General features: G+C 38.9%; 1 protein-coding gene across 1 annotated transcript in view; it reads left to right on the top strand.

Annotated features, from left to right (window-relative positions):
* ADGRA1 (adhesion G protein-coupled receptor A1) overlaps positions 1–15,249 on the top strand; it is a 466,316-nt gene that overhangs the window by 235,748 nt on the left and 215,319 nt on the right. Inside the window, exon 8 of the mRNA XM_054036172.1 lies at positions 11,671–11,835. Within this exon, the coding sequence (XP_053892147.1) occupies positions 11,671–11,835 (165 nt within the window). The remainder of the gene's footprint in view (positions 1–11,670; positions 11,836–15,249) is intronic.

The raw sequence follows: 15,249 nt of genomic DNA, 5'->3' as shown, positions 1-15,249 counted from the left end.
TGATTAAGGAAACAGAAAACACCTGTTTGAGACAATGAAGAACAAAATCACCACTGATCCTTCAAGAGATGCAAGGGTAGGAGAAAAAAGGAGTGAAATAAAATTCTGCAAAGTGCTAAGAGCATATTCCTTAAAGCTCCTGTTCCTGGAGGAAAGTGATTAGATGTAAATCTCAGCTTTGATTTATTTTTTTAAAGTAAATTTATAATCCTCATGGTTGCAGAGGGAAGTTTGAAAACAGGACCCACAAAGACTCAAAAACCAGAAGGCACATAAAAAGCTCAACACTTTTTACAAAATACATCATAATCTTAAAACCAATCTCATGTTTTTTTAGTATCTCACTCATTATTTATAAATTGTCGGGATTGACAATACTGCTGTTGGCAAAGGAATTTCATTGGGTGAGAGGAAGAGTTGCAAAAGCATGCTAACAAAATGAGGATGGGGCAAGGTGTGGCTGTTGAGAGAGAACACACAGTGGGCATCAAAACGTGCCAAGAGGTAGGCTGTCAGTTTCATGGCAATTTTGAGATCCAGAAGAAAGAATGACACATTTGCAGAAATTCTGGTAGAAAGGCAGTGGGGAACTAGGGATTTCCAGATTCTCTTACCAGTTTTTGGCAAAGTGCTAACCATACATTTCCTCTGGAAGAGATGTGAGTGAACTTGTGGTGGTGCTAATATGATAGGAGCATTTTGAGAGTTGTGTTCCAGAGATAAATAGATTGCAAACCAGATGCATAATTAGATGAGGCTGTATGGGTGTAAAGTGATGACAGAGTCTGGTAGACTTAATCTAGGCAAGACAAAAAGACAACAGTTGTGAGGATAAGAGGAGAGACCCAGAAATCTGATTCATCCCATAGATTTTCTTTAGAAGGACTTTATGTACTGCTGTCAGTGACCTCTTCTTGATGGATGAGCAACTAAAGGGCATATTGAGAGGCAAGTGGTAATCAGCAGAAATTGTATAGTGCTGATATTTTATTTGTGCATCATTTGAGCAGCAATCTTGGGTTCTGTTTGACGCTTAATTGCTGAACAGCTAGGTAAAGTGACTTAGCAAAGCAAAAACCCATTTAACTTGTAAATCAGTGCTCCTCCACCATTTTGAGGTTACCTTAAACTTCAGACTGTGCAACAAAGGATACTGAAAGTATAATTGCTAATACTTTTAGAAAAGAATCCCATCTCACACAGTATTTTTAGACTGTAAACAATAATGTTAAAAAATCAGTGCAGTTTTTTTGGAAGGATACAGACTTAAGGCTTAATTATCTGCAAAGAACGAGAGTTTTCACATTAATTAATTGAAAGAGTACTGTTAGGATTTTTCTGAAATAATCTGAATTGATTAAATAAAATCCAGTGACAAGAGAGACAATTTGCCGTTTGTAACTTATTAAAGACGTGGTAATAGTTACTGTTAGCTATCTTAGGCCTTGGCTACACTCGTGGATTGCTGTGAAGCGTAAGTGTAGTCGCACCGCCAGCGCTGCGAGAGCTCTCTTGCAGCACTGTAAGTACTCCACCTCTCCGAGGGGAATAGCTTGCAGCGCTGCGAGCGAGCGTGCAGCGCTGCAGGCGCTGATTACACTGGCGCTTTACAGCGCTGCACTCGCTGCACTCAGGGGGTGTGTTTTTTCACACCCCTGAGCACAGCAAGTGCAGTGCTGTGAATTGCTAGTGTAGCCAAGGCCTTAGGGCCCACTAATCTCCCTATGAGATGTACTTTGAATCTTGCACAATTGAATCTTCCAGCATGGAATGGTGGAAGGGTCAGCTGCCTCTGTGGCACTGATCTCCCCTTCCCTCACTTCCCCCGCCCACAAGCCATCAGCAGCATTCAGGTCTGGATCTGTGTGTGGAGATAGAGTTGGTCTGGACTGGAGGGTGGAGGTAGTGCACACTGTTCCCCACCCAAGCCCCACGGGGAATCTGTGGAAAAGATAATAAGCCAAAGCTTTGTTGCTTTGGGGCAGGGGCCTCTTCTGTGCCTGCATCTTAAACCAGGGCTCTTGGATATCCGGGAAGTCCCTGACAGTGAAGATCCAGTGCAGCTGAACTCATTAGCAATGGGGAATGGGTGTGCAGGAGCCCCCAAAGCTGAGGGGGACAAGGCCTCTCTAGGGATTGCCCAGACTCCTCCTGTAAGGCTATCCAGTGTCATACATCTTGTGTGACACTTGCTCATTTGGCAGCCCTGCCACACGTTCATTCCCAACTATAACTGCCAAGTGTAATGCAGCTTCATATCCTACCCTCACCACTGCATGTAGCAGAGCACAGAACAGGATGTTATGTCTGATACTCTGAAGTCTATGATTATAAGCCCATTATTTACAAATATGCAAATAAACTCTGGTATTTTTCATAAACGGTCACAGTTGGAACGGCACAAATCTTGGCCTATATGATCGTGTGTGTTCCTCAGATTCTGGGGTCAGGACCACTACCTATTTCACCTGTAGCTACTGTTATATTATAAATTCAGCTTCCTTTCTACTTAAAGCTGGTTTTTGTGGTGGTTGACTTGCTTTCTTTTTGAGGAACAGCGGTGTCTTATTTTAAACTTGACCAGTTCAGCGGTCCCTTTAAAACAATGATTTGGTTTTGGTTGAAGAGTTAACTTTCAATCTTTTATTCACTCATTTTTGCAGTGTAAAAGCTGGCAGTTTTGATCATTAGCTGTGTATTAACCTAGGGGAGAATAGCACATTGTTTTTATGTCAGTATCAGGAGATAGTTTAAGTCTTGGTGGCCTTGTATATACTATTTTTCACTGTTACCAGGCAAACTGTACCTCTGACCTCTCCTTGTCTCTCCAAGTGCACCTTCTCTAGCTCTCACACCTTGAGCTGTTACCTGGCTCCCAGAGGCATCACGCAGTTCTCCCACTCTCTGACTGAGACCTGACTTGCAATTCCCTGTGTATCAGCCATGATTACCTTAACACCTCTGACATAAGCTCGGACCCTACAGTTCTGTTCTCTCTGGAGCAATGGCAGTGTTAGTCATTGACCAAACAGCTTCCTTAAGGCAAAGTATAATCTATTTAGAACAAAGGCATTTCTTAAAAACAATAAAACAGATTACATGCTGTCACATTTCAGGGCAACTGCAGCTGTATTCCCTGTCGGTAGGTCAGCAAGAGCTACTGCTCTTAGGCTGCTGGCACTCCAGGTGTTATCTGTCTTGGGCATCTGTCTTCTTCCAGACTTGGGTATGTCCAGGCTGTGCATTTTCCTGCCTACACTGTGAATTCCCCAGCAAGACAGATGGCCTCTGTAGGCATGCTTGCCTTCTCCTGAGGCTATAAACTGCATAATTGCTCATAATTGTTACCACACAGCTCTTTCTGACAAGCACATTTATTGTTAAGGTGAAAGCATTAGAGAAAATGTGTAAAACAATAAAAGAACCTACATACATGCTAATAAACTTACCAGATATCATCCAACTCCATCAATGACTCTGACAGTCCTTCAAACCCCACCAAGAGGGTGTGGGGTTTTTTTGGTTTGTTTGTTTTTGTGGTTATAGGTTCATAACCATTTTAGCTCAGAGTAAGCACCTCTGTGAATCTCTGAGTAACTTCTTTATACAGTTTGGGAATTTGACCTGTCCTCATATGACAGGTTAGCAGCAGACAAAAGGTCCCCTCCCCCGGGAAAAGCTTCAAAAGGCTGAGTTCTTGCCTAATTGGAAGAATTACATTTTTATTCACTTCCCCCTAAAGATTTCCTGGGAAACCCACTTAACTTTTAAAAGTTCACATTGTCTCAAATAATGGTTTGAAGCTCAGCACTGCACAGGGTTTCCATTAGTCAGGACTCCTCTCTAGAGACGTTACATACAATCCCACAATAACACATAACCATTTGCATTTTTAATACAGTGAATTAATCCAGTAGGGTTTAACTTAATTCAATAAGGTCTGTCCGGGCTATTGTCATATCTGTCACATATATCTATCTTGCCAGGTACTTAACCAGCTGCCACATGGCCTCTCTCTGTCTCTCTATCTGAGTCTGTCAGGCCTCATTGAGAACATCCTGAGCAGCCCTTGGCAACTCATGACCCTGGCAGGAATCAAGACACTTTTTGACTGTTTATAGCCATTTGATCTGGCAACTCCCCACTCTGGCAAAACAAGATGTATAACATGTTGGAGACAGGATCTTTGAAGTCAGCAGTTTGCCCCGTTGTCTTTCAAGTGTCTACCTAGATGTTCTTATCTGGGAAGTCATAGTATTGCTTCCCCTGTTTGTTATTCCCATAGCCTTCTCTTGCTAAATCAATGCATTCACATAGGCAAGTCTTCTGACCCCAGTAACCCTCACTGACCAGGTTTCATACAGTATTATAAATTAAATATAAATAAATGGAGATATCCTATCTCCTAGAACTGGAAGGGACCTTGAAAGGTCATTGAGTCCAGCCCCCTACCTTCACTAGCAGGACCAAGTACTGATTTTGCTCTAGATCCCTAAGTGGCCCCCTCAAGGATTGAACTCACAACCCTGGGTTTAGCAGGCCAATGCTCAAACCTCTGAGCTATCCCTCCCCCCTTTTTCATAAACTGTTATATTTCAATATTCATAAGTACAAGTGATTAGATAGCAGCCCCACTTCAGCCACACTGCTATACAAGCATTTGAACTACAAACATGAGAGAGAAATAATTTCAAATTAAAAAAATTAGTTAATGTAGTGAACTGAGCATTGCCTTTTTCTGGCTAGTCCCAAAGGCCTGTAATCAAATAATCAAGAATCATCAAAAAGAGGTTAACACTTCTCATGAATCATCTGGGAAATGTTGTTTTTACTTAAAAAGCTTTTTATGCAATTTTGTCTCTGTTGGACTGATTGTCACAATGATATTTTTGTCTGATAACCTCTGCTAGTGCACAAGTCACAAGAACTATGCAAATGGAATAAAACTTTCTCTGGATACAATATTCCAGTCTATAGAATACTACTTCTCTGAGAGCAAATGGAAGCTGTACAACAGGTCTAACTGCATTGTACCAAACAACTGCTGTGGCAGTCGAGTGGGTTCCCAGATAGCTGATTTTTTTTTAAAGCAATAAAACAAACTATACCCCTCCTCCAAACCTTTCAACTAGTGAACCATTGGCTAATGAATAAATGTACAGTATACTTTAAAAAAAACACCAGGCCAGATCCTCTCCTGGTAGTAATCTTTATAGCACTCTGCTGGTACAAAACCCAATTGTCAGATGATTTACCCAACCTAGGGGAATCCTTGAGTGGCTAGTAGCTGCTCTTTTGACAAGTTCTGTATGGCAAGGCTCTCTTATGTCCCAGCTAAATCTGGTTGCTGGGATAAATTAGAGCAGCCTGCCCTCCTGATGACAGCATTGGTACAGATTGGCTCCAGGAGGCTTAAGGCCACTTTTGCATGCAGCCCTTTGAGCACTCCATAGCTACAGCTGAGTATCTGGGCTCTGAATATATCTGATGGGCTTAAAAAGCTAATCTGTCATGTGTACAGACAGTCAGTATGCAGCAGATTTCCCATTGCACAGTGAGAAGTTGCCACTTGTCTCCAATATTAATATTTCTGTATTTATTATCTTATTTATGAGAAAGTATTTAAATGGTCCAGCACACTGAGTCACAGAATCATTGGCCCCTACTTTGAAAATAGATACCTCACCTTTGCCCAAGTACTTGGTGGCAGATGGAGCGTATTATTCTATGGCAATGTTTTAGACCATTGATATCTCTTCAGTCAGTATCATTTATTTGAATAACAGAAATAAAACGAATGTACAGGATCAATTGTCTCCTGTGTTGAAGGTATATGTCTTATATTTTGGTCAACATATTTTTATTGTAATGCAGCAATAGATCATTTGCTCCATTCCATTAACATCTCTTAAATTTAATCCACAGAGTAGCACAGTCTTCTTAGTACATAAACCAAAGATGAGAAAGTTAGGCACTATTTAAATCACAATGAAACTTAATGTTTAATATATTAAATATTTTGAGTGTCTGGTTTTTCAACACATAGATTGAATTAAATGATTAGTTATGTGTTTTATATATTTGATCAGAAGAAATAGAAAATCCAGTGTGTTGAATTTGCTATGACTTTGACAAATTGATTACACCTGGAATATATTTGCTAGACCTCTTCTGTGTTGCATAATAAGTACTTTAATCTTCCCTTTCTCTTGCTGCTGCCTGACACAAATTTTCTTTAAAAATCCATCAGTTCTCTAAAGATATTTATTTCATGGGCAATTCTGACAATTTGTCAGAGAGATCAGGCTAGCAATATAGCACATTCTCTTTTGCTTTTCCATGCTTTAACCTTTTATCCTCTGTGAAAGACCGCATTCTAAGCAGCAGCAGACTTCAGGGATCATCATTTTTTAAATTCTTTGTTAGTATTAATAATTTATGGAGGCTTGGATTAGATATAGGCTATGCAGGCTTTTTGCCTAAATTGTGGGAAACAATTATGTGTCTGCCTGCCTGAAGAAGAGTGCCACAAAAGTTAAAAAACTGTTCATGTTCCAATAATTTATTTTTGTTTCTCCCCTGTACAGAGATTGGTTCTTCCAGCGTTATACAGGAAATTAGGTCAGATTCTAAAACCTTTCTGAAGGAAAGATTATCAAAGTAGGCTGCTGTAGCCTCCCCATGGTTGTTATTTTTTCTGACATGTAAATGACTATCAGAATGTAAGAGAAATATTGCTAAGGTATTACTTGGGGACAAGAAATGAGTAACTCTACATAACATGACCTAGTTCTATCTGCCTAATTAGTTATGCATAGCTATAATGAAGAAAATCTATGCTTCAAATGAAAATCTTTTGCCATAGGTTAACTGATTAAATGGGTATGCTTTCTGCCTGTATTAAGCTTCCTCACTTAGCAATGACCAACACTGCAGGCTGTTGTAGAGTATTATAACGACTTTTCATGGAATAGTTTCAGTTATATATTGTGGTTAATTTTCCAGCATGTCAATCATTACATTTGAGAGAGGACTCCTATCATGCATAAGTTCTCCCAGCACAAAAAGGAGAATATATGTATATCCTTGTGATGTGGTTTGCAGACCCCTCACTAAGACTAAAGGAGTGATGGAGCAGTACTGGGCCAAGAAGGCCCTTCCCCTCAGCAGCTGGAGAGCATGCTCCAAATAGGGGACCAGTTTGAAATGGGACTCTGGCAATCAAGCTGTGGGGAGAGTGAAAGACAGGCTGTATACAGGGAGGAAGACAGTTAGTACCTTCTAGGAAAGAGGAATACACAGGGGAAGGACTGTGGGTAAGGCCCAACCAGTCAGCCAGAGACCTGTCCTCTTTTTCTCTCCCCTTCTCCCTGACAAGGAGGAAATCATTGAACACTGTGAAGCGAGCTGGGAAGCCCCAACTGACTATCTGAATCACTGAGACTGCTTGAGCAACCTTTTGTGAGGAGGGAAGCAGAGGGCTGTGACCATTCCCCAGACAAAGAGAGACCGGGGGCAGGTGTGGGGTGGGGTTGGAAGAGGCCCAGAGGAGGCTGGTCTGGGGTATCAGCCAGAGGGAACAGACACATCCCTTGGCTGGGACCATGTGGAGAGGGATCGCCCAGGTCTCCTTACCCTCCCCTCTGCCCCTAGTCCAACATAGAGAAGGACAGACTGTAACTTGGCTCCCAGACCCTGAGATTGCCTAACAAGGCCCCCTATCCCTCCAGGCCTTGGAGACTATTATGCCACAGCATGCCCACTGAGCCAGCTGGCCTCTGAGTGAACGCCATTACAATCCTCTTCCTTGCTTTCAAGGTTCTGTGTTTATAATATAAGGAGCATGATAAATTGACAGTAAAATCTAAATGAACAAAATTTGTGCTACTCAGCCCTTTGACTTCATCAGGCAGCTCTCCAATCAGAACACGTCAGTTCCAAATTGCAGTAATCCCCTCTTGTGAACACCTAGACTTTCCTCCATTGTACCTCTTGGCATGTCACAAGCTTCTACTGGAAATGGCAACTACTGCACCTCTCAAGAAGAGAGAGAAAAAACATTCCAATTTTAGGAAAGGCATGATGCCCGCTGCAGTGGGCTCTTTCTATCCTCTGCTTCACCCCTTGGAAACCTCTCTACTGCCACAAGGTCTGCTGAGTGAACTCGTGGGAATGATCCTCAGCCTTTGTGGGATAAGCCAAGTGTCTGAAGGAGAGATGGCAGCCAGAGGCACAACTAAATGCATCTCCTGTGAACAGGAGGGACCAGGAGCCTCCATCCTCCTCATGTCTGGATTCCACTCTGATCAAGCTCCCTAAATTCAGCATTCTTGTAGGCTCACGTGGAGACTGAGAGTTTCTACCCGTTGCCAAGACTCACCACCATCCTCAAGGAAACTCAAGAACAGCCTGTTATTAGGAGCCAAAAAACACTATTATTATTATTGGAACCTTTGAGAAGGCTACTGTAATAATGCCAAGACACAGCATAAGCAGTGTACCTCCTGGAAAGATTTACAAAGGAATTTAAAATTCTATACAGACCCATGCTTTCCTTAAAGTCTTCCAGAAACCTGAAGTTGCTAAGGATTATAGGTGAAAAAATGTTTAAGGAATCAAGTTGAGTGGCAGGACAATTTACAGACTTCTCTTTTTAAGAATGTAAAAGGTTTCTCTACTTGACCAGTCCCCAAAAAGCCTCCAGGGGGGAATAAAATCAGTTAATCATTTGTCATATCCAGATGGTAAGAAAATGAACAATTTCACCATTGGGCTCACTACCCAAAATGTTCCTAGAGGAATATAAATTAATTCTTAATTTGCCATGGCCAGATGGTAATTCGTACCCTAGTCATTATGCAGGGTCTTCTCCATTGCTTAACGCTGGATCTGGCCTTTTACTTTGTCCACTATTAGTCAAGGCTCATAGAAGGCTAAATGAATCTGAATGTCAGCTTCCTCATATGATCTCAGAGAAGGCTGATCTCTTGTACTTCTAATGTAAGGGCTAATGTTATGCTAGCAAATATTTGCCTATGGAGCTGTGTGAAAATTGAGTTAACTTAATTAGCAAACAAAAACTATGTGTAATAGTAGTTAAAATTATGGCAAAACTTCATGTAATCAGAACTTTAAAAGAATGCAAATAAAAAGTTAAGGGGAAAGACATGTACATTCCGTTCCAGCTTCAGATTCCCCACAATCTGTTAATAATGCAGTCCGGTACCCCCATAAAGCTTTCACATCTGTATCCAGCAGATACCCAAAAGCAACTTCAACTTCATCAAACTTGTACTCAAATGCAAAACCTTAAGTTATCTCATATGCTTTTTTATCAATTATATCAATAGGTTAGCTCATCTCACTGTCCCATATTCCACGCATTTCAGAAGTTATTCTGCCCCAACGCCACTGCGAGGTCATTTTTTTTTTTCAAAAAACGTTTTATTAAAAAACAGTTTCAATGGAAATTTTTCAACTAGCTAGAAGTTTTTGTCCCCAGCTGACTATGAAGGTGATGTGAAAGTATCTGTGGTCTGAAAGAGTAAATTTAATTTAGGAATCATTATCAACTGGTTAATGGTATTGAAGTGACTAGCTGAGGAAGTCGTCCTCCATTGTTTATGGAGAAAAAAAATGGGAGTATAGGTTGTATATCAATCAGTTGTAGTCCATTTTGATATAAATGAAAACATCAGTTCAACTAGTTTATATGTGAGGAAATTGGATATCTTCATGCCGCTAATGTGTTGTTTAATTTATTCATCATGATTTAAGTTGAAAGAGAGTAGAAATGTGTCAAGAAGTTTAAGATGACAAATGCAATAACTCTGATATAATTCTTTTTACTACACATTGCCTTTAAAAATTGTCAAACTCATTACAGATAGCTTGAAGGACCTCCAAACACCTGCCGATAAGGTCTTGTTTTAACTACCTCAAATTTTGTTTTGATATCAGTTTGACAGTTACTGAACTATGTGATATTGTTTTATCATGCACATTTATCACCTGCCCTGCATTCTGCCCATAATCCATTTCAACATTCCAAGTCACTAAACAGATTTGAACAGCTGCCATTTTTGTAAAACAATAAAAATTTTCAGGGAGATGTTGCCTTTCCCACCCTCCCAACTCATTTTGAAATCTAGAATTTCTTCCTAGAAATGCACTTCCTTGAGGATCAGAATGAGCAATATTCAGTTATGGATCAGTGACAGATTTATGGTCTAATATTTTGTGATTTGTTTATTAGAAAGCAAACTTTTTTCAATGGTGTAAATTTTTGATGGTAGATCATGACACTTTGCACCTTTAAATATCAACATGAATTATGTAAATAAAAGTGTTTAGGTACCTTTTAAAGGTGTCTCATTATTTATTTGTGTGTGTTTGTCACTACAATTAACAAGGCACCTCCCAGAAATTCTGAAAGGGATGGGCCATGACACAAGAATCTCCCAGTCTAAGGACAGACACACAAGTTAGAGGAAGGGGAACAATCTTTGTTTGTTTCCAAGTAGATTTGTTGTAGGTAGGACTCAAACCAAGAATATTTGCTGTATGTAGCACAGCAGAAGTGCATCTTTAATAAGGACTTAAATGTTGAATTTGCTTTCGAAAATTTAATAGTTAGAATTTTGTGTTTATAAGATCTATAGAATTGCACTCATTGGGTGAAATCCTGGTCCTATTGAAGTCAATGGTAAAATTCCCTTTGACTTCAATGGGGTAAAGGGTTCACTCATTATACTAAGGGAGGCTGGGCTGACATGTTGAAGTCTATGAAAAATAGTATCAATAAAATTTAGAAATTATTCTAAAATAATTCCCCAAACCTTGTAGAATATTTAGCATACAGAGTCAACATGTTAGTATGGTGTGGTACTACACAGAAGTTTCAATATTGAGGACTTGATAGCAACCCCTATATTTAGATTTCTTAACACTCCATTCTAAGGGTTTGTGAGACTTTTTTTTTTTTTTTTTGACAAGTAGTAACACGTCCACTGTTTCCAGAAACAACAATAATGAGAACCCCCTGGCTATACAAATGCATTTTCTTTGTCCCTTGAAATGCCATTCAGATGTACCTAAGTTGCACAATACTAAAAAAAATGATCATTTTCATCTTTTTACTTGCATTCCTCAGGAAATGTTGACAGTTTGCTAAAATCACTGAAAATTGTAAAGAGCCAAGCCCATGCAGATGCTGCAGCAGTACCAGACACTGGACTGGGAATGCCTTGAGTTGCTAAAACATCTGTGGGGTGGAGGACAGGAGGACATCATGGCCAAATTAAGGTTGCAGTGGCAACTATAAATCTGGCATTTTCTAACTTTCCGTTGTTTGACTTTGCAGCGTAAATAACATTCTTTTCATGTAGCTTTTTGTATGTAACTGATACTCATTTGGGATGACCTGCACAAATATCTGTGGCTTCGTCACTCATGGTCAGAACAGCTAATCCAAATTCATGCTAATGAAAACTTCATACCAAATCACCATGTTTCACTGTCTATATAGCAATACACACAACAAATGGTTTTGTATTTTTGTAGTAAAGCCCTAAAAGATAATTTAATATTTTTCAAGTAACAAATGTCTACCTGTGCATAGATTAGGTGTGGTCAATAATTTGTATTTTATTTTTTTATATATACATATAGTGAGCTTATCTTGTCCAGCATTGACATTGGTGCAACTGGAGATTGGGAGTGTCTGATCAACAACTCCTATGGAACCAGTACTAAGCACGTAGAAATTGTGGTATTAGAAACAGCAGCACCCTACTGCCCTGAAGAAAGAATAATTAATAATAAAGGAGATTTCAGGTATGATTTCATCTAAGTTTAAAATATACAAATATGAAGAAAGCAAAGGCCTTTGTCCTCTATAAAATGGATCTATAAGTTCATCCTCAACACATTACTTACAACAGGTTCTCAAACATTTTCTCAGCATGGACCTCAATATTAATGCAAGAAATTGACCTGTGGTCTATTTTCCCTCTAATCCATGATTTATATAAATATCCTTGTGGCAACAAGTGCTCATTTGGAAAAGGTACATTAGGAAAGTATCTCACTTAGTTTTTGCTGTGTTTTTAATGTGCTTTAGTTGGAGGAAGAACCAACACCTTGTGACTAGCCAGATCTCTGAAGACCACCAGCAAGTGCTCCATGGTCTATAGAATGCATTATGAGAAACTGTTATAATGCTTGCAGTATAGTATGGGCTCTCAATTTGAGGTCATGGAAGGTTTAGGGGGGCTGTGACTGCCTTCCTTTTCATTATGGCTAAATGGGAGGAGGGTCTGAAAACTTCTGGGACTCCTTTCTCCGTTGTAACACGGAATCATAGTAAAGAATAAGTCAATAACAACTGCACTAAAACATTAAAGGATATAATCTTCAATACACTTCTGATGAATCCATTCCAGTTCAAATTGTTTTGCTCGGGTGCTATTAGGAGCAATAAATAGCATTACAACTGTTACGGAATACTCCACTGGAGGTACTAAAAATGTAAAGTGAAAACTGTTCAGATAAACAAACAGATGGCTTGAGATTACTTTTTTATGAATATAGTACCCAAGTTCCCAAAATACCTAGTAATGTATAATAAAATTTGAAAAAATAGTAATAGAATACTTAACCCTGCCTCTGAAAAACTTGTTCTTTTAAATAAATATGAGAATTGCCCACAAATTGTATTTCAAGAGATTCAATATATTAGTTGCATTTGGGTAGACTTTCCCCTAAAATTACATATTAATCCTATAGTCTGCACAAAGCGGTGACCAAATGTAACTTATGATTTATCTCCAGTTTAATCGCATGATATGTTTTAAAAAGTTTTTCACCCCCAAAATGGAGGAGGGCCAGAGACTTCATGAAATCAACTAGGGATTCCACTATTGCTAGAGATTTTAAGTGGGAGAAGTTGAAATATAGTGGTGATGAGTATAAAACTCTAAGATAAGTTATTTTAACCTGTCCTGCAGTAACACCAATGTGTAACAGTCCCCAAAGAGCAAGAAGGTAACTTGTTGCCAGGTTGATTATAATAACAGTTAATGTTGCATAATTAATTAAAAGAAAAGTAAGGTGGGCAGGGAGTTTTCCCTGTGAGAGCTAAGTGCTCTCTGTACAAGTTCTAACTGGAATAAATATCTTCTTTTAATTTATCCTATAACTTTGAGAATGACTCATTTTTCTTGAGACTTTGCTTCTAGCTTTCGCTTATGGTACAGCATACATAGAGCTGTGGGGAGAAGGAAAACTTACTGTCACCAAAGATTGTTTTCACAATTCTACCGAAAAAAAACCACCCCAAAACATATTGCTTCACCACAGATTTCAAGGAAAATATTGAAATTAATGGAAGATACATAGCTAAATCCCTTGGATTCCTTTAAAAGTCTCAACCAGAGCTTGTTGGGTTTATTTGTTACTGGCAAAACTACCTTTCTGTCCAGCCCCAAAAGGGTGAATTTGGGGTACTTTTTAATGAACCATTTTTGAAATAGATGATATAAAATTGTACTGAGTGCTACACAATGCAGCTTTCAAATGGCAACTTTAAGAAGCTCATTATACACTTGCCATCCTTTTATTTATAAATAAAAGATATATAAATTCCTACATAGTGTCTCAAACTAACGCCAAGGGCATTTTGCCTTTTTATATAAATCAAAGGAACAGGAATACATGTTTCTCTCCTTATTGATCATCTTTCAGAAAATCCAGACAAATTTAGTTTTGAAGCATAGATCAAAAGTATCTTGAATCCATGGATTCTTTTGGCATTTGAAGGGAATTAATGTAAAATTATAGAGAACTTCTTTTGAGCAAACTTAGCATTAACACATGAAGCTTGTTTCAAAGGTTTCTCCTCTGAGATGTAGTTAACTTGCCAGTAATTTTTAATGGAAAGATCTTTGAGGTTTTGATATCATAGCAAATATGTAGGTAGAAAGACATCATCCACAAAAGCAAAACTAAAAAGAACTGCCTCTTTATTGGGCAGAGAAGCAATAAATGCTGTGGAAGGTTTGTCCTTTTAGTTGGCCGGCCCAGGTGGTATTTATAATTGCAATAAGAATATTATGCATTGTGAGTCAGAGTGAACTGATCCTATGAACTGAACGATATTCTGTGTGATGCTGTACTTTGCTTTCCACTCACTATAGGTCTGTTCTTAAGAGCTAAAGGTAAAAGTTTTATGTTGCATTATTCCTAATCCTAAAGGGTTAGATTCTGACAGCCTTGTTTATATTAGGTGCTTACTTTTCTGAGGAGCCTCATTGATTTTATGATTGAGGTAAGAATTGGGCCTTTAGCTAATACAGTACACTACCTTTCACTAAAGGTAACATTCAGTTCAAATGCAAAGAGGAAAATATGTGGTATTTTAATTTTCTTTTTTTTCCAAACTCTAGATGCAAAATGAAATGTGAACAATGTTTTTGCTCTATGTGATGAATTATTTCATTGTTAGTCAGCTGTGGAAAAGGAAGATAATTTTTCTTCTTGACTTAGCTTTCTTTGGAATTGAAAAGATATAAATGGCTCAGAACCTGTCAGCATATTATGTACTAGTGTTCAAATCAACCTACAGAGCAAAAGTAAAAAAGGGTTAATTTACATGTTTAATCTAAACATTAATAACTGAGGTGTGCTACGTGCGTCACTGGCAAGCTGAGTACTTGTACGACTGCTTAGGTCTAATTGTTACATCAGTATAATTTAAACTGAGGATATGTCTGCACCGCATTTTGGAGTGAGTCTCCCAATCTGTTCGACAGACTCAGGAGTTTAAAGAACAGCTAGCCAAAAACTCAAAAGGTAACAAAATGTTTTTAAAGTACATCAGAAGCAGGAAGCCTGCTAAACAAACAGTGGGACCCCTGGACAATCAAGGTACAAAAGGAGCACTTAAAGACAATAAAGTCATTTTGGAGAAACTAAATGAATTCTTTGCTTCAGTCTTCACGGCTGAGGATGTTAGGGAGATTCCCAAACCTGAGCCGGCTTTTGTAGATGACAAATCTGAGGAATTGTCACAGATTGAGGTGTCACTAGAAGAGGTTTTGGAATTAATTGATAAACTTAACAGCAACAAGTCACCGGGACCCGATGGCATTCACCCAAAAGTTCTGAAAAAACTCAAATGTGAAATTGCGGAACTACTAACTATGGTTTGTAACCTATCCTTTAAATCGGCTTCTGTACCCAATGACTGGA

The sequence above is a fragment of the Malaclemys terrapin genome, chromosome 7 (assembly GCF_027887155.1).
Source record: "Malaclemys terrapin pileata isolate rMalTer1 chromosome 7, rMalTer1.hap1, whole genome shotgun sequence".
Taxonomy (NCBI): domain Eukaryota; kingdom Metazoa; phylum Chordata; order Testudines; family Emydidae; genus Malaclemys; species Malaclemys terrapin.
Note: the sequence above shows the minus strand (reverse complement) of the source record. Positions and strands in the feature narration are given on the sequence as shown.